The sequence below is a fragment of the Oncorhynchus kisutch genome, linkage group LG2 (genome assembly GCF_002021735.2).
Source record: "Oncorhynchus kisutch isolate 150728-3 linkage group LG2, Okis_V2, whole genome shotgun sequence".
In the NCBI taxonomy this organism is placed as follows: Eukaryota; Metazoa; Chordata; class Actinopteri; order Salmoniformes; family Salmonidae; genus Oncorhynchus; species Oncorhynchus kisutch.
The window spans coordinates 180487-199809 of record NC_034175.2 but is presented as its reverse complement, the minus strand read 5'-3'; the positions used below and the strand labels follow the sequence as shown (position 1 = coordinate 199809).

The 19323-nt window shown below is 45.6% G+C and overlaps 1 protein-coding gene across 2 annotated transcripts; it reads right to left on the bottom strand.

Annotated features, from left to right (window-relative positions):
* Positions 1-153: 153 nt before the first annotated feature.
* LOC109905610 (unconventional myosin-Ie) lies at positions 154-19216 on the bottom strand. 2 transcript variants are annotated; one of them, XM_020503109.2, is made up of 27 exons: positions 18975-19216; positions 15872-16009; positions 15193-15282; positions 14353-14447; positions 14116-14203; positions 13920-14009; positions 13561-13692; positions 13344-13478; positions 13133-13265; positions 12805-13001; positions 12278-12358; positions 8543-8629; positions 8353-8439; positions 8043-8210; positions 7726-7811; positions 7544-7625; positions 6770-6975; positions 6397-6541; positions 6174-6288; positions 4117-4286; positions 3741-3886; positions 3488-3634; positions 2500-2657; positions 2315-2389; positions 2039-2246; positions 1700-1875; positions 154-1419 (listed from the first exon to the last, which is right to left on the bottom strand). In XM_020503109.2, the coding sequence occupies exons 1-27, from the start codon at positions 18975-18977 to the stop codon at positions 1343-1345; spliced, it is 3315 nt and encodes a 1104-aa protein (XP_020358698.2). In that variant the 5' UTR covers positions 18978-19216; the 3' UTR covers positions 154-1342. The 2 variants fall into 2 exon arrangements, with proteins under 2 accessions (XP_020358698.2, XP_031692135.1); XM_031836275.1 differs by lacking the exon at positions 18975-19216 and adding an exon at positions 18680-18781.
* Between the last annotated feature and the right edge of the window lie 107 nt (positions 19217-19323).

Genomic DNA, 19323 nt, shown 5'->3' with positions numbered 1-19323 from the left:
AGGGTGAAATTATCCTGATGCAACTCAAGTCACTTTGACCTCAGTGCCATCCCTTCTAGACATGACCAGTAGGCTGTAAAAAGAGTGTCATGGGACAATCTTTGGTGACCCCCCCCCCCCCCCCCCCCCCCCCAAAGAAACAACCCCTCAATATTTGATGGTTTACAATTATTTTAATTTTTTGTTCATTATGACCTTACGTCAACTGTCGACAAACAATCAACTTTTCTTTCTTTTTTAACAGACTATCTCTGGGTAATAACATGTACCATGTAGCCTATTATAAAACATGGGAAATGGTAGGCTCTGTTAATGTCTTATATGGTTCATCATCATCTTAGGTAGATATTTCACAATTCTATATCAGTGAAGATCGGTAAGGCTGGGTTTACACAGGCAGCCCAATTCTAATTATTTTCCCATTAATTGGTCTTTTGGCCGATAATTGGGTAAAACATCAGAATTGGGCTGCCTGTGTAAACTCAGCCTTACAAATCTTCACTAATATAGAATTGTGAAATATCTACCTAAGACATGGATAATCACATAAAATACACAACTAATATATATTTTACAATATATATATATCTTGTCAAAAATGTTTTGTAATTACCCATTCTATCCCAACTCCACCTGAACTGAGATTATTATGGGCATTTGGTCCTATGTATTAAACAAATGTGAAAGAGCCAATAAAACTAAGATTTATTTGAACACTCGAGGTAAATGGCTATAAAAAGATGCAGGATAAAACAAAACGTCTATTTGTTCAGTCTTTAAAAAAAGCTAACCCATGCTAAAACAATAGATAAAATCCATTGATAAAAATGAGTAGTATTTGCACTTCAAACCATCTTTGGCAGAAATCATGGCATTCCCTTGTCTCGGACTCAAAAGAGATGGTATGGAGAAATGCTTTAATTATGCTTTTTTGTTTTGTCTCTGTAGTAATGCACTTGGTATGGTTGTAATTCTACTGTTGCCACCTGACTCCTTGCTCTCATTGGACATGTCCCTCATCGCTCCAGTCTAGATCTTCTCTCATTGGACATGTCCCTCATCGCTCCAGTCTAGATCTTCTCTCATTGGACATGTCCCTCATCGCTCCAGTCTAGATCTTCTCTCATTGGACATGTCCCTCATCGCTCCAGTCTAGATCTTCTCTCATTAGACATGTCCCTCATCGCTCCAGTCTAGATCTTCTCTCATTAGACATGTCCCTCATCGCTCCAGTCTAGATCTTCTCTCATTGGACATGTCCCTCATCGCTCCAATCTTGATCTTATGTCCCTTGATCCAGTCTAGATCTTCTACCTTTAGACAAGTCCCTCATCGCTGCAGCCTAAATCTTCTTTACATAATTCCCAGGAAACATGCCTTCCCTCCCGCGAAGACGACCGTACCACCAGCCTGATGGATCTGGAGGGAGGATGGGTGAGAAAACCGGTCAATCTAGCCATTATAGACTATATAGCCCTTTTCTATCCTCAGAGGGAATTACAGGTGAAGCACAGGAAGACTGCATCACAGTTGAACATGTGGTTATAGAATGCCTTTTATAATGCTACAATACTAGCAGTATATAATATGTAGCAGTACTTATAGTATATGACTAATAGCAGTTTTATACTACTGTAATTAATATACTCAGTTTATATAAATAGAACTTCAGAGATGATCTACTGTAAGAGTTTAGTACCTTCAGTGAGGATTTCAATGACATCCTCCGCGTTGAAGCTCAGCTCATCAGTGTCCTGGGCGTCGTAAGCATACAGCGCTCGGCATTCTGGGGAGCGAGGCTTGGGCTTGGGGGCAGGCTTGGGGCGGCCCGCTCCTGGGGAAGGCTTGACCTCCTTCGAGCGTCTACGATGAACACTGAGCGAAATTGGGAGGAGAGACAGAGAGATTTAGAAAAAGTGCCTTTCTTGGTTTACAGTATATAATACCATTTGAGTTTTTTTTCGAAACACCAGCAACAACAGGAAGAATATCAATTTTAACAACCTAACAAGTATTCAAACAGGACCTGAGAACTCACCCAGCCACTCCCTGGTCAGGCACGTTCATGAAAGCGGTGTCTGCCTGGCTCTGGTTGTTGGAGCGGTTGTTGGTCTGCTGGGACCTCTGTTGTCGGGGTAGTGTAGGCTGCTCCATACTGGACTGCCGGCGGAGCAGAGAGACCCTGGACGAGGGTGGCCCACCCCGCTGACCACCACCCCCACCTCGGCCTCTGCCCCTGGGGGTGCCTGAGACAGATGAGGGAGATGTTGAGTCAGGTCAAAAGTGAATATATCTAGATATCTAGTTCTCTCACCTTGTGACTGCTGTCCTGAGCCTGGAGTCTTGTTTCCCATGTAGCGACTTTTCCTGTTGTCCCTGCGGGTCGGTCCTAGGGAACACATGACAAAAAGGTGTGATGTGTCTGAAATGCTATGGGACGGTTGCAGACTCAGATTAAGCCTACTAATAGAAGTCTCCATTCAAAGTGCTTGGACTCACTGGAGTTCTTTGGGAGCCCGGGTCCGATGGTGACTATGAGGACCTTGCTGCTGGGCTTCACAACCGCCTCTTCTCCTTGGCCTGGCTGGAACTGGATCTGCCTGGAGCCAGCAGCTGAGAACGGCCCCCAACCTCCCTTCTTCACCTTAAACTCCAGTCTAAACGAGGAACGGAGAGGTGAGAGAGAAGCGCAATGGGTTAAGATATGGCTTAAAAGACTCAAACTGGATAACTTTTGCGTTATGTATCTGAGATTATTCATGATCGTTGAGCAGTTGCAACATCCCTTTTTGGACTTCTAAATTAATGATTTAATTGATTCTCTAAGAATATAATAATTTAGCTTGGGGGGCGTCTCCCGCCAAAATGTTTAAATGCCCTCCTCTTGGCCGCAGGTCTTGCTGTTTTAAAGCAAATTTTCATGCCATTCTACACATTTCAATATGAGGTAGGGAGCATTTTTTTGTTTTAAAAGCAAATTTCGTACAATTCTCCACATTTTGCCAGGGCTTATGCATCTGGGTGACTCAAACATTATAACAAAATCACAGCGAGACCCATGACATGACATCTTTGGAATTTTAGATTCTCCCTGACTGTCTAGTTTTCATTTTGGTGGTTGTACATGATCTTATAAAGATATAGCTCCATCATCTTTTATACATACTTTATATGTGGTTTTAGTCATTTAAGTTGCTGATAAATCAATACACTGCCGTCAGAACCCAAAATATAGGCTTACTTTACTCCAATGTTTATATACAAAGTAAATGTAAAACTGTATAGCCTCAAAACATGGTTAAAGCTCTCTTTATGATATCATGGATGATCAGTCCTTGCATCCATATCGGTCTATGAGAGAGTGGTTTTATTTCTCCAGCCCCATCCCTCAGCTTTTTATAGAAAACCACTGTTATGGTTTCAACTGTTTAACAGTAAGACCCCACTGATTGGTCTAAGGCTAAGCTCAGAGTAAAGACTGACTGACAGGTTGTTGAACTTGAGCGGTAGCTTCCTCTGGGTCTTCTCATCATAACGTTTGTAGAGCAGACTGAGGAACTCCGTCTTGAAGATGCACTGAAGGACACTGTCGTAATGCTCCTCGTGGATGATGAAGAAGTCATCCTGCAGGGTGCTGAGGGAGGAAAGGAGACACATCTTTTCAATGAAAAGCCCATTTCTACTACTGTGCATCATGACCATCAACTGGTATAACACTTCCAGAGTATCTAAACCGGCACCTGAGAGAGACTGACTGAATCTTCTCCACTTCTATCTGTCTCTTCAGAACCTCATGGATCTGTCCCTTATCTGGTCCCTGCTTCACCTTCTCCCGACCAATCAGATACAGGAACTTAGGGGTCAGGATGAGGTCACGCTTCACAGTCTGCAAGATGGAGAGAGGGAAATAAAATAACTTGTTGCTCTTATAGGCTTACTGACCAGGAACCACAATATATAGGGGGTTCATTGAGCAGACAAGCATTGGCAGTATCCACCAAACCATCGAGGGAGTAGAAACACTGTCTTGTCTATCTAACATGAATAACAATAGCATTATGCGTTCTGTGACAATGTCAAATTTGGTTTGTTACTGTGGTCATACTTGACTCTTACCCTAAACCTGCGGTCATATTTGGCAACCACATCTGCAAAATCGATCTTCTCCCGGCGGCCCACGAACTGCCGGATCTCGGGGTGGTTGTCGGTGCCGATGTAGTCGCCCACAAAGTTCCTGTTGAGGCTGTTCCTCCTCCTCTCTTTCTTATTCAGTAGGATGTCTGAGGCTACAGGATACGACACAGTGTGATACAGTACTGACCTGACAGGACACTACAGTGTTATACAGTACTGACCTGACAGGACACTACAGTGTGATACAGTACTGACCTGACAGGACACTACACAGTGTGATACAGTACTGACCTGACAGGACACTACACAGTGTGATACAGTACTGACCTGACAGGACACTACAGTGTGATACAGTACTGACCTGACAGGACACTACACAGTGTGATACAGTACTGACCTGACAGGACACTACAGTGTGCTACAGTACTAAACTGACAGGACACTACAGTGTGATACAGTACTGACCTGACACTACAGTGTGATACAGTACTGACCTGACAGGACACTACAGTGTGATACAGTACTGACCTGACAGGACACAACAGTGTGATACAGTACTGACCTGACAGGACACAACAGTGTGATACAGTACTGACCTGACAGGACACTACAGTGTGACACAGTACTGACCTGACAGGACACTACAGTGTGATACAGTACTGACCTTACAGGACACAACAGTGTGATGCAGTACTGACCTGACAGGACACAACAGTGTGATACAGTACTGACCTGACAGGACACTACAGTGTGATACAGTACTGACCTGACAGGACACTACAGTGTGATACAGTACTGACCTGACAGGACACTACAGTGTGACACAGTACTGACCTGACAGGACACTACAGTGTGACACAGTACTGACCTGACAGGACACTACTGACCTGACAGGACACTACTGACCTGACAGGACACTACTGACCTGACAGGACACTACAGTGTGACACAGTACTGACCTGACAGGACACTACAGTGTGACACAGTACTGACCTGACAGGACACTACAGTGTGATACAGTACTGACCTGACAGGACACTACAGTGTGATACAGTACTGACCTGACACTACAGTGTGATACAGTACTGACCTGACAGGACACTACAGTGTGATACAGTACTGACCTGACAGGACACTACAGTGTGACACAGTACTGACCTGACAGGACACTACAGTGTGATACAGTACTGACCTTACAGGACACAACAGTGTGATGCAGTACTGACCTGACAGGACACAACAGTGTGATACAGTACTGACCTGACAGGACACTACAGTGTGATACAGTACTGACCTGACAGGACACTACAGTGTGATACAGTACTGACCTGACAGGACACTACAGTGTGACACAGTACTGACCTGACAGGACACTACAGTGTGACACAGTACTGACCTGACAGGACACTACTGACCTGACAGGACACTACTGACCTGACAGGACACTACTGACCTGACAGGACACTACAGTGTGACACAGTACTGACCTGACAGGACACTACAGTGTGACACAGTACTGACCTGACAGGACACTACAGTGTGATACAGTACTGACCTGACAGGACACTACAGTGTGATACAGTACTGACCTGACACTACAGTGTGATACAGTACTGACCTGACAGGACACTACAGTGTGATACAGTACTGACCTGACAGGACACAGTGTGATACAGTACTGACCTGACAGGACACAGTGTGATACAGTACTGACCTGACAGGACACAGTGTGACACATTACTGACCTGACAGGACACAGTGTGATACAGTACTGACCTGACAGGACACAGTGTGATACAGTACTGAACTGACAGGACACAGTGTGATACAGTACTGACCTGACAGGACACAGTGTGATACAGTACTGAACTGACAGGACACAGTGTGACACATTACTGACCTGACAGGACACAGTGTGACACAGTACTGACCTGACAGGATACAGGGCTTAACATATACAGTAGATATAGTGCACTATTATGCAGTACTGACCGTACATGACAAAAAGCTGATTCCCACAGAGAGAAACCATACCTTACCTTCCTCTCTCATCTTGACGTACTTGCGGACGGCGATGTGTTTGCGCCAGGCCTTCTGGATGGCCCGAGCATATCCATTATATTTCCTTTCCCTCATCTCCTCCAGCAAGAACAACTACAGAAACATTTCACAATACTTCTATAAATGATCATCTTTATAGTAAGAAGAACCAGACTTATGTGTCAGTATAGAGGTGTTCTAGGTAACGAGAGAAAGACGTACTGATTCTGGGGCCTTGATGAAGATCTTAGTCTTTCCCAGCTGGTACTGGTCCTGGTCCATGTTGACAGAGTGGAGGAGGTGCAGAACCCCCTTCCTCTCCTCCCCAGTCCACCGGGGCCATGTCTCCCTGGTCAGGATGGCGTACCTGTAGGACCACACAAAGCCATCTTACTGGACTGGCAGAATGTCCTCAAGTCAAGCATACATGTTTTAAATAAATGGAAACAAAGTATTGGGAGGAATTCATTCAGATCAAGTCAAACGCTGATTAAAACAACATGAACAAATACATGTGTACTGCCGTTAGAAATCTGTGAAGTCAGCATGGGAATCCATCTCTTGGACCCCTGACCCCTATGACCTTAGGGCTCACCTCTGCAGGAACTTGGCGAAGGCTCGGCGGAATGCGTACCCGGCGCGGCGCACACGAATGTTCTCCCGCAGGCCCAGGTACTCCACCTGGTGTTTGGCCCGAGTGTCCTCCCAGTCCCGAGGCTTCTTGGTCTCGTTGGGCTTGATACAGCGGATGTAGTGGGGGGTGCACTTCATCAGGGTCTGGACCAGGTTGTTGGCTTGTTTCTGAAGGACATGGAGGTTCAATCACAGCTTGGTAGCACAGACCAGGCGCTCAGAGTAGTAAACAGACTGATGGAAGAAAATATATCCCCGTCCATGTCTGTTTCCATAGCAACAATAACACATTCAGTGACCCGTGGCTGGGATGTTATGGAAGACAGGGGGGTGGGGGAGTCACTCATCTGAGATTGGACTGGCATGTCTGTTTCCATAGCAACAATAATACTTAGTGGACAGATCTACATAAACATAACTGGTATGGTAGTCTGTGGGGAAGGAATGGGATGGGTGGGATAATGAGCAGCAGTGCTTACAGTGTGTGGGTCTTTCCTCACTGCTTATTTGGACAAATCACAATTTCGCAGGTGTTAACATCTTTCGAATTTTGGGAGGGGACATTTGGCCCGTAGACAGAGGGTTCCGCTCCTCGTTCCTGTTCTGCTGCTTGTTCTACCATCTCTTCTCTTCACACGTATGGACCCAGAACTTAATCAAGCAGCTGACCAATTACGTGAGACTTTGTTCTGGGTCTACAGAGATTATAGTGCACACAACCGTGTCAGATCCTTACCTTGATCTTGCTACTGGCGGTGGTAGGACGGCCCTTTTTCTCTGCCTCTAGGTTTTCTGGGAAAAGGGTTTTTATGAAGGCACTGCCCAAACACAGACAGACAGAGAGAGAGAGGCTGGTCAGTGGCAGACTATGTAATTATCATATAGTATACCTATTATAACACGTCTCACTACACTTACAATTCACTGCTCTGCATCAGCTCAATGATGTCGTTGAAGAGCACATCTCTGTTCCTCTCACAGAAGCCACTGACATCATAGGACACCTGAGAGAGAGAAGCTATCAGTCTTTCATTTCAGCATTTTAGCATTCTAACTTTCAGCATTCTAACACATTCGGATATTTAGGATATGTGGGCTCCATGTTCTTCAAACCCCCACCAGGGGGCAATGTACCAAATTAAATCAAAGAGCTGTAATCTTTGGAATGTTGGATCAGGTTGCAATGAGGATGCATTGTAAAAGGCCCATAGTGTTGAACTGTATGGTGTCCGTGCCTTGCCAGCGTAGTGGTGCACTATGAAGCCTTTATTCCAGCTGTTGAAGTGCTCATGGGAGCTGATTCCCGCTTGTAACTTCTGGATCAGGGTCTGGTCTGCGCCCTCCCCCTTAGCATGCATGGTGGCACACACATCGTCCAAGATACTCATGATGCCTGGGGGGTTCTGGGTAATAAGAACAGGGTGTATCAAGAACTGCACCACACACACACAACATCTACTGGTACTGTAACTAGTTCGGCCATTTTGCCTGTAATTCAGGTGGTCAACTTCAGCACTACAGCAATGGCCAAATATGATCACTCACCAGTTTGGACTCAATGAGGTCACACACGATTTTGTTGTTAAAGTACTCGATCGGCGTCCACTTGATCCCTTCCTGCACATACTCCTCCTACAAGAAACAACGTCAGTATCTGGGAAAACAGGCCAACGACAACAACAAGACGTATCACAAGACGAAAGAGTGAAACAGGTCATGTAGAGTTATAACTTACCTGCTCAGCTTTTAACGTGAGCTCAATGAAAATCTGCTGCAGCTTCTCATTCACAAAGTTGATGCAGAACTGCTCAAAGCCGTTTCTCTATTGGTGGTAAATAGAGAAAATGTTATGTTTCTAATAACCAATTCAACTGGGTTGATGCAAGTTACTGATGGATCATGTCTGGGAGGAATCCTCACTATCAGTATAAGCAATGTGGCAGTACGCCCACAACCCTGTTACTGATGGATCATGTCTGGGAGGAATCCTCACTATCAGTATAAGCAATGTGGCAGCACACCCACAACCCTGTTACTGATGGATCATGTCTGGGAGGAATCCTCACTATCAGTATAAGCAATGTGGCAGTACGCCCACAACCCTGTTACTGATGGATCATGTCTGGGAGGAATCCTCACTATCAGTATAAGCAATGTGGCAGTACGCCCACAACCCTGTTACTGATGGATCATGCCTGGGAGGAATCCTCACTATCAGTATAAGCAATGTGGCAGTACGCCCACAACCAAGTTACTGATGGATCATGCCTGGGAGGAATCCTCACTATCAGTATAAGCAATGTGGCAGTACGCCCACAACCCTGTTACTGATGGATCATGTCTGGGAGGAATCCTCACTATCAGTATAAGCAATGTGGCAGTACGCCCACAACCCTGTTACTGATGGATCATGTCTGGGAGGAATCCTCACTATCAGTATAAGCAATGTGGCAGTATGCCCACAACCAAGTTACTGATGGATCATGCCTGGGAGGAATCCTCACTATCAGTATAAGCAATGTGGCAGTACGCCCACAACCCTGTTACTGATGGATCATGTCTGGGAGGAATCCTCACCATCAGTATAAGCAATGTGGCAGTACGCCCACAACCAAGTTATTGATGGATCATGCCTGGGAGGAATCCTCACTATCAGTATAAGCAATGTGGCAGTACGCCCACAACCCTGTTACTGATGGATCATGTCTGGGAGGAATCCTCACCATCAGTATAAGCAATGTGGCAGTACGCCCACAACCAAGTTATTGATGGATCATGTCTGGGAGGAATCCTCACTATCAGTATAAGCAATGTGGCAGTACGCCCACAACCAAGTTACTGATGGATCATGTCTGGGAGGAATCCTCACTATCAGTATAAGCAATGTGGCAGTATGCCCACAACCAAGTTACTGATGGATCATGTCTGGGAGGAATCCTCACTATCAGTATAAGCAATGTGGCAGTACGCCCACAACCAAGTTACTGATGGATCATGTCTGGGAGGAATCCTCACTATCAGTATAAACAATGTGGCAGTACGCCCACAACCAAGTTATTGATGGATCATGCCTGGGAGGAATCCTCACTATCAGTATAAGCAATGTGGCAGTACGCCCACAACCCTGTTACTGATGGATCATGTCTGGGAGGAATCCTCACTATCAGTATAAGCAATGTGGCAGTACGCCCACAACCCTGTTACTAATGGATCATGTCTGGGAGGAATCCTCACTATCAGTATAAGCAATGTGGCAGTACGCCCACAACCAAGTTATTGATGGATCATGCCTGGGAGGAATCCTCACTATCAGTATAAGCAATGTGGCAGTACGCCCACAACCCTGTTACTGATGGATCATGTCTGGGAGGAATCCTCACTATCAGTATAAGCAATGTGGCAGTACGCCCACAACCAAGTTATTGATGGATCATGTCTGGGAGGAATCCTCACTATCAGTATAAGCAATGTGGCAGTACGCCCACAACCCTGTTACTGATGGATCATGTCTGGGAGGAATCCTCACTATCAGTATAAGCAATGTGGCAGTACGGCCACAACCCTGTTACTGATGGATCATGCCTGGGAGGAATCCTCACTATCAGTATAAGCAATGTGGCAGTACGCCCACAACCCTGTTACTGATGGATCATGCCTGGGAGGAATCCTCACTATCAGTATAAGCAATGTGGCAGTACGCCCACAACCCTGTTACTGATGGATCATGCCTGGGAGGAATCCTCACTATCAGTATAAGCAATGTGGCAGTACGCACAGAACCTTGTTACTGATGGATCATGCCTGGGAGGAATCCCCACTATCAGTATAAGCAATGTGGCAGTACGCCCACAACCCTGTTACTGATGGATCATGTCTGGGAGGAATCCTCACTATCAGTATAAGCAATGTGGCAGTACGCCCACAACCAAGTTATTGATGGATCATGCCTGGGAGGAATCCTCACTATCAGTATAAGCAATGTGGCAGTACGCCCACAACCCTGTTACTGATGGATCATGCCTGGGAGGAATCCTCACTATCAGTATAAGCAATGTGGCAGTACGCCCACAACCAAGTTACTGATGGATCATGTCTGGGAGGAATCCTCACTATCAGTATAAGCAATGTGGCAGTATGCCCACAACCCTGTTACTGATGGATCATGTCTGGGAGGAATCCTCACTATCAGTATAAGCAATGTGGCAGTACGCCCACAACCCTGTTACTGATGGATCATGCCTGGGAGGAATCCTCACTATCAGTATAAACAATGTGGCAGTACGCCCACAACCCTGTTACTGATGGATCATGTCTGGGAGGAATCCTCACTATCAGTATAAGCAATGTGGCAGTACGCACAGAACCTTGTTTTGAGAAAGGAATATCTCAGTTTCAAGGTGTCAGCTTGGAGAGAAGAAGCCTTGTGAGGTATTGGTCGGTCACAAGCATGAACCAAAAGTTAATGATGAATGAATAATAAATAATGAATAAGCTAAATCATGGAAATATAACTTGACTGTGTAAGCAGTATATAAGAGACCCAACGGGACTGCCTCGGCAGAGATAATACTTGGTGCATTTGTGTGTTGGAACCTCTCCAGCTTGATGATAATAAAGAATCATTCATTTAAGGTTGACTTCAGGTGTCCCTGGTGGTCATTCCCACAACAGAGAGCATACGTAGCATTAGAGATTTTGTATGAATAAAAAGCAGTAACAATTCAACGTAACTGGAGGTGGCAATTAGGTGTGTAGGACACGTGTGATTAGGTGTGTAGGACACGTGTGATTAGGTGTGTAGGACACGTGTGATTAGGTGTGCAGGACACGTGTGATTAGGTGTGCAGGACACGTGTGGTTAGGTGTGCAGGACACGTGTGGTTAGGTGTGCAGGACACGTGTGGTTAGGTGTGTAGGACACGTGTGGTTAGGTGTGCAGGACACGTGTGGTTAGGTGTGCAGGACACGTGTGGTTAGGTGTGCAGGACACGTGTGATTAGGTGTGCAGGACACGTGTGGTTAGGTGTGCAGGACACGTGTGGTTAGGTGTGCAGGACACGTGTGGTTAGGTGTGCAGGACACGTGTGGTTAGGTGTGCAGGACACGTGTGGTTAGGTGTGCAGGACACGTGTGGTTAGGTGTGCAGGACACGTGTGGTTAGGTGTGCAGGACACGTGTGGTTAGGTGTGCAGGACACGTGTGGTTAGGTGTGCAGGACACGTGTGGTTAGGTGTGCAGGACACGTGTGGTTAGGTGTGCAGGACACGTGTGGTTAGGTGTGCAGGACACGTGTGGTTAGGTGTGCAGGACACATGTGATTAGGTGTGCAGGACACATGTGATCTTCAACTAAATGATATGGTCTAACAGCCTATAGGTGGAAATCTTTATGTATACAGTGTTAAAAGAAATGAAGCCTAGTCCAACAGAAGAAGTGGAACTCCTGTATGAGGAAGCACAGAAATATCCACCTGGAAGATTTCAAAGCCATAGATGTCCAGCACCCCGATGTTGAATTCCTCGTGGTCTTTCTGTATGGCTTTGTTGATAGACTGGGGGAGTGGAGAGAAGAAAGAAATCTATGAAGAAGTTGAATTGCTAGTCTATATTTTCATGGTACAGTACTACAATAAAATAACGTGTCATGGTCGTAGCAACAGTACTGCAGTAAACCTCTTGTGAGACAACAGGACAGAACATGTGTAAGCTGTGCTGCCTCCCTACTGCTCCCATCTCTAGACGTGTTCTGTCTTGTGTGGCTCCCAACCCAGCAGTCAAAAGACAAACAACTGGACAAGAATTCAGACAGCAAGTCCAATACATGTTCCGATAAGAGAGATGACTCTTTGTAGTAATTGTGAACATGTTTGGCCATGCTTTGCTGTTAAATGTTCCCTCTACTAGTTAATCAGTCAAAATATACTGTAGGTGAGCAAATTGATGAGGATAAAAGGAACCTCACTGACAGGTTCCTTCTGAAATTAAAATGGACACTTACATCCACAAGAAAGTCAAACAGGCGTGAGTAGAGGGCTTTGGAGAGGGCGTCCCGTGTGAAGGAGGCCTGCTCTGTGTTCAGAGTGACAGCGATGCTCTCCGTCTTGCCTCCCCACTTGCTGTCCATGATCCGGCTGGTCAGCTTGTTTTTCAGACCTTCCTGGGAGATTCCCAACAGGTAGGCCGGGAATGCCAGGACTGCCGGAACATGGAGGAAGGGAAGTGATATAGGACAGCGAGAGAGATCACAAGTGCAAAGAGGGTATAGGATAGGGGTTGGTTTGGTTTGGGATTGTGTGTGTGTGTATGTATGTATGTATGCAACTCACAGTCCTCACTCTCCACCACAGCGTAGTTTCCCTCCTCTCTGAAGGCGATGTTACCCAGATGCAGGATGCCTGCTACGATCTGCATCACCATGTCCTGATCATCTACAGACAGGCCCACCACTGACATGGCCTCCTAAAACACAGACACACAATGAAGACAAACTGCCTCTCTATACAAGTGAAAAGAGAGAGAGATAGAGAGAGAGCTCACCATGGTGTCAGAGAATTCCTTCTTATCGTTGACATCCTCCACGGTGTAGGTGCCAGACTGGTTCAGGTAGAGGTAGTAGTCAGGTGTGGTGACACCAAGGTTCTCCCTCATCTCTTTAGTGGCGCCCCCCAGGAGCTAAGGTTCAGAGGTCATTAGGTCAAAGGTTAATTAAGTGACGGAATTCTCTCCATAATTAGTTATTGTTATTCTGTCCCACCTGGTAGTAGATGTGGAAGTTCCTCTCTCCCTGGTTCTGTGACACCACCCTGGACTTCTCCAACAGGAAGTTGGAGATCTTCCCTCCGTCTGGCTCTCCTCCACGGCTGAACTGGATCTCAAAGTACTTCCCCTGTGGTAAAAACAGACAGTGATGAAGGTTCCTTGTCCAGATAAGGCCTAAACCAGGAATGCAACAACAAAGCTCCACCTACAATTCTCCCTATTGCTTCACCTATCTGGTCCCATCAGCTCTGCCAATGGGAGTGAATGGCAGAAGGCCAAAACATTTTGGAATGAAATGCACCCCTAATTCCTTATCCATTCTATCAGTATTCCCAGATTCCCGGTTCTACTCACAAAGCGACTAGAGTTATTGTTGCGCACAGTCTTGGCATTCCCAAAGGCCTCCAAGAGAGGGTTGGATTGGAGGATGATGTCTTTTACGTGCTGTGAAGAAGAAGAATAAAGGAGAACAGATGAACCCACTAATATGTGTCTGAGAAGAAGAAATGAGAGAATGGAAGGGAGCATTAGTCAAATGTATCCCCTATACCTGGACTTTGGGACCTCCGCCCGACACCTTGGAGATGTAACCCATTATGTATTTAGCTGCTACAGTCTTTCCTGCTCCACTCTCCCCACTGCAAAGACAACAGAAAGCTTTGGGAAACAGGGCAACACCCTAACTCATTGTGATGGTATCCCATTGACAGAATGCATGGTTTATGTGACAGTTCAGGTTACAAGAAGTATAAAGTTTGATCTCTAGGAGTGAGATGATTGGTCAGACCTGATGATGACACACTGGTTCTCACAGTCGATCATCATGTTGCGGTACATGTTGTCAGCCAGGGCATAGATGTGAGGGGGGTTCTCATACTGGGCCTGGAAAAGGAAGAGAAAGCATAGCGGTTAAGAGCATTGGGCCAATAATCAAAAGGTCGCTGGTTCGAATTCCCACGCCAACAATCTGTCGATGTGCCCTTGACCAAGGCACTTAACCCTATTTGTTCCTGTAAGTCACTCTGGATAAGAGCACCTGCTAAATGACTAATTCGAAGAAAATAAAAAATGTTTATATATGAGTGTCTTCTACAAGCCCTGGGTGACTTGCTATCAAACATCCAGCAGTTTACCTTCAACGTGTATTTTTATTGTATTTTGTCCAGCTCGGTAAACAGCATTCGCAATAGATGCTTCTTACTTACATGACTTTAGATAAATAGTGACAAATAAAAGGCATTTACAAAAACTTCTGCAGTAGAATACATTGTCACATATTTGTAACAGAAGTGGTTAATGGAGTGTCTACTGGTCCCTCAGACCCGAGTGAAACCAAAGAAATGAAGGAGGTGACTGAGAAACAGGAAGCCTTGGGGTTATTCATTAACTCTGTGATTATGAGGTGAGGTAAACAATGGACAACTGAATGGCATTGAACAGATCATTGACATGATAGTGGGAATGTGGGAGGGCACACTTTGCATCACCTATTGATAAGCAGCATTTTATACACTACAGTTTCACCGTCTAGATCGAGAGATGCAAACAAATCCTGAAACTGGTAGGTAGGTAGGTGCAGCCAGCCAGCAGCAAGCCCAGAGGCTTTAGTAGTGTGTATATTACTCACAGCTCCCTGGTAGAGCTCCACCTCTCTGTCGGTGAAGTAGGGCAGCTGTTTAAAGGGGTTGACAGAGATCAGCACCGACCCTATGTAGGTCTGAGGAAGACACGTTAAGAAGAACTTGAATATCCATCTAGAAGACACCACCGCCAGGGACCACAACAACGTTGACGTGTGTAGCTGTGATCACAGTGTTACTCCCTAACGCTACATGGTGTAAATATGCTGGTTGAGACACAAACATATTATCCTTCCATGTTGTTCTACACTTTTTAAAGTATGTTATTAAGGCTAATCTCATAACAGGCTGATGTGGGTGAAGTGATCACATAGGTGTGCAGGTCCATAGGGCGTGTGTGTGTGTGTGTGTGACAGAGAGACCACGGTGTATGTACATCTACAAAGCACAGCAAAGCCTCAGTGTATTTGCCACATATAGCAGTGTGTGACAGAGAGACCACGGTGTATGTACATCTACAAAGCCTCAGTGTATTTGCCACATATAGCAGTGTGTGTCAGAGAGACCACGGTGTATGTACATCTACAAAGCCTCAGTGTATTTGCCACATATAGCAGTGTGTGTCAGAGAGACCACGGTGTATGTACATCTCCAAAGCCTCAGTGTATTTGCCACATATAGCAGTGTGTGTCCTGGTTCTACTACTAAGTTGAAGCTGAAGGATACAAAGATGTAGTCGTCCATGTATCTCTTCTTGAGGTTGTCAGTGATGGCATCCTCGTTGATCTTGGAGAGCAGGACCATGTCGTCCACCCCGCTGATCTTAACATTCTGGGTCTGCCAGTGGTAGCGCTCCTTACTCCCCTGAGACAGAGAAACAGACAGAAAGAGAGGGAGATAGAAACTTATTGCAACCAGTCTGTGCAAATTCAAATTCGCTCTCTTTCCATTCCAACTCCTCATCCATTAAGGAACACTCATATGTCCTCATTAACTGACTGAGGAGTGGGAGTTGGAAAGATCAGTGATGGGCTGGTAGCAGGGGAAACTGAATATGCCAGAATCTGACATACCAACTACTTTACACAAGAGGCTGTGAGCTCTTCAAGATCGCATTGTGGAGTTCTGGAAATGTACAACGGTTTGTGTGGTGCAAATAGTAATGTCCGCACAGTGAACACCAGTGGTCACCAACCTTGTACACAATAAATGACATAAAAGTATCAATACACTTTTTAGACTGTGCTGGTTAGACTGTGCTGGTTAGACTGTGCTGGTTAGACTGTGCTGGTTAGACTGTGCCTGCCACAAATAAGCTGAATGTGTTATGACCATACAGTAAAGAAACACAGTCTTCATACTCACCACACGACCATAAAGATGTTCCCACCATTACACATGTATTACACAATTACAGCAGCCTCTATTTCAAAAGAGGATGAGAACTATGATCATCCTCAAACAGCTAAAGAAATGTCTCAACCGTTGACGTGAATGTACTCACTCTTACCAAAATAACCTTGAATATTGCCATATTGACCACAAGTTGGTGAGGTAATGTCATAGCTGTGTGCATCACATCACATTATACAAGGTGCTGAATGAGAAACTCTGCATATAAAATAAACAGAAAGGCTAAGCAGCAATATAGTGTGTAGGTAGTAGGCTGTAGACCGTAGGCTGTAGGCTGTAGACCGTAGGCTGTAGGCTGTAGACCGTAGGCTGTAGACCGTAGGCTGTAGACCGTAGGCTGTAGGCCGTAGACCGTAGGCTGTAGACCGTAGGCTGTAGGCCGTAGACCGTAGGCTGTAGACCGTAGGCTGAGACCGTAGGCTGTAGGCTGTAGACCGTAGGCTGTAGACCGTAGACCGTAGGCTGTAGGCCATAGGCTATAGGCTGTAGGCTGTAGACCGTAGGCTATAGGCTGTAGGCTGTAGACCGTAGGCTGTAGACCGTAGACCGTAGGCTGTAGGCCATAGGCTATAGGCTGTAGGCTATAGGCTGTAGGCCATAGGCTGTTGGCTATAGGCTGTAGGCTGTAGACCGTAGGCTATAGGCTGTAGACCGTAGGCTATAGGCTGTAGGCTGTAGACCGTAGGCTATAGGCTGTAGGCTGTAGACCGTAGGCTATAGGCTGTAGGCTGTAGGCCATAGGCTGTAGGCTGTAGACCGTAGGCTGTAGGCTATAGGCTGTTGGCTATAGGCTGTTGGCTATAGACTGTTGGCTATAGGCTATAGGCTGTTGGCTGTAGGCTGTTGGCTATAGGCTGTTGGCTGTAGGCTGTAGGCTATAGGCTGTAGGCTATAGGCTGTAGGCTATAGGCTGTAGGCTATAGGCTGTTGGCTATAGGCTGTAGGCCGTGTTGTTTCTTCATTCATTCACTGATGGTCAGATGGGCAAGAAGAGGCAATGCCACGAGAGAAATACCTTGTGATTTATCAGTCATGAATCACCATGACAGACAGATGGTTTGAGTATTGCAACAGACAGTCCAGTTCTTGTAGAACAGTCATGCGTCTGTGGAATTTCTAACAAGGAACCAAACAGGTCACAGGGTGAATACCAGCAGTGGTTTGTTCCCCTTTTCTCTAACTTGATCAGTACTGATAGAAACTAGATTGGGAGAGGAATAATATTCTGTCACGTTGTCCTCCTGAATGTGTCCAACCAATACAGAGTCCCGATGTTGAATCCCAAAGTTATGACCAGGTATCATTTTGTATGCATGACATCACAGGGGTCTGTCCCCCGTGGACCTCAAATCTTCCTATCCTGATTTGTCTACATTCCATTTCCCTCCCAGGGCCTGTTCAATGGGGATAACCCTGCCCAGACACGTTGCTCCTGGTTGATTCATTTGAATCAGCTTCAACTGCAGTTTGACAGGGAAACAATTTTGCTAGCTGAGTGCAGTAACATTTAGAGGCAAAACATTTACTATAGTAGCATAGCCACAGGAAGTAATTGTTTGTGGAGGTGGACAGGGTGGCAGCAGAGAAAACAATGTTTTGCATGCTCTAATTGGTCCACTAATACAGGATTATTAAAGGCCCAGCGCACTACTTTTGTGAGAGAAGAAAAAATAAAGAAACCATTATTTGTGATTTTTCAGTGGGTGCTGCAGCACCCTCAGCACCCCTACTCTCTGTGGCTATGTGTAGTAGACTACGGGTATGCCTAGGCTGTGATTTAGGTGTGTATGCAATGACCCCTGGGAGGGAAAAGTGTATGCCCAGGCTAGTCGTGCGTTTCCATCTGTGGGTAGGCCTAAACGTTGTGCCTATTCCAATGTTATTATATACTATAGCCCCCTTTCCTTGTCACCTTTCCTATAACCTAGCACCACTGATCATGACTTGACAGGTGGAAGCAGCACTAAGGTGAAAACCTGTCCATACTTTTCAGTTATTGGAAAGGAGTTCAAGGAGTACTGGGACATTTGAGGCAATAGTCTGCTGATTGAATCAAATGTAGACACTGTCTACCTGTTCACGACAAGGAAGTCTGTGCAAAAGATAAATGCGCAGACTTACTAATATTTGCATCGTGTGGATCCAACAGTGCCAGTTGTTTAAAGTTAGTGATTTATGAATCAAAGAACGGACAGCGCCTTTTCAAGCTCCGGTCTGGCATCCAAGGATATTTTCTCGACAATCCTCGTCATCCACCAGGTTTCTGTATCACAAACACTAGGCAATCGGACTTGTTGGCTCAAGGAAATATTCTCCAGTCGGGAGAACTTCACGAGTAGGCTAAACATTCGATGAATGATGTTTAAATTATTTTCGGTGTGTAGTTGGTGATTGAGAAAAAGTATTGGTTACTTACCATTTTAACTTGATATTACTTCCTGATTGAGAAATCCACCTTACACGGAAAGCGTGAGGAGCTAAGCAAGGAGTGTCACGAGCTCAGGTGAAACTCACACGTAATATCATACTTATAAATCTAAAGAGGGTTCATTTAATTGTCGGTATTATATGCTGTTTTCTATCAATGTAAAAACGTTCACCCGGTGCTTCAACGTTGATTGAATAGCCTAGCCTGACTTCTAAGGAGGTGTGGTCAGTTTGTAAGTAATTTAAACATTTGCTTAATGGCGGAAGTGTGGACAGGTAAGGGAATACCTCTGCAGATGGCATTATAGTGTTTTTTAAAGCCTATCACCCAAGTACAA

What these genes read in the sequence shown, in the direction of transcription:
- LOC109905610 (XM_031836275.1), bottom strand. An exon ending in ATGGCTTTGAAATCTTCCAG is followed by an intron (nt 8,630 to 12,277) that starts GTGGATATTTCT and finishes TACCACCAATAG; the next exon opens with AGAAACGGCTTTGAGCAGTT. An exon ending in CCGCCAGTAGCAAGATCAAG is followed by an intron (nt 6,976 to 7,543) that starts GTAAGGATCTGA and finishes CATGTCCTTCAG; the next exon opens with AAACAAGCCAACAACCTGGT.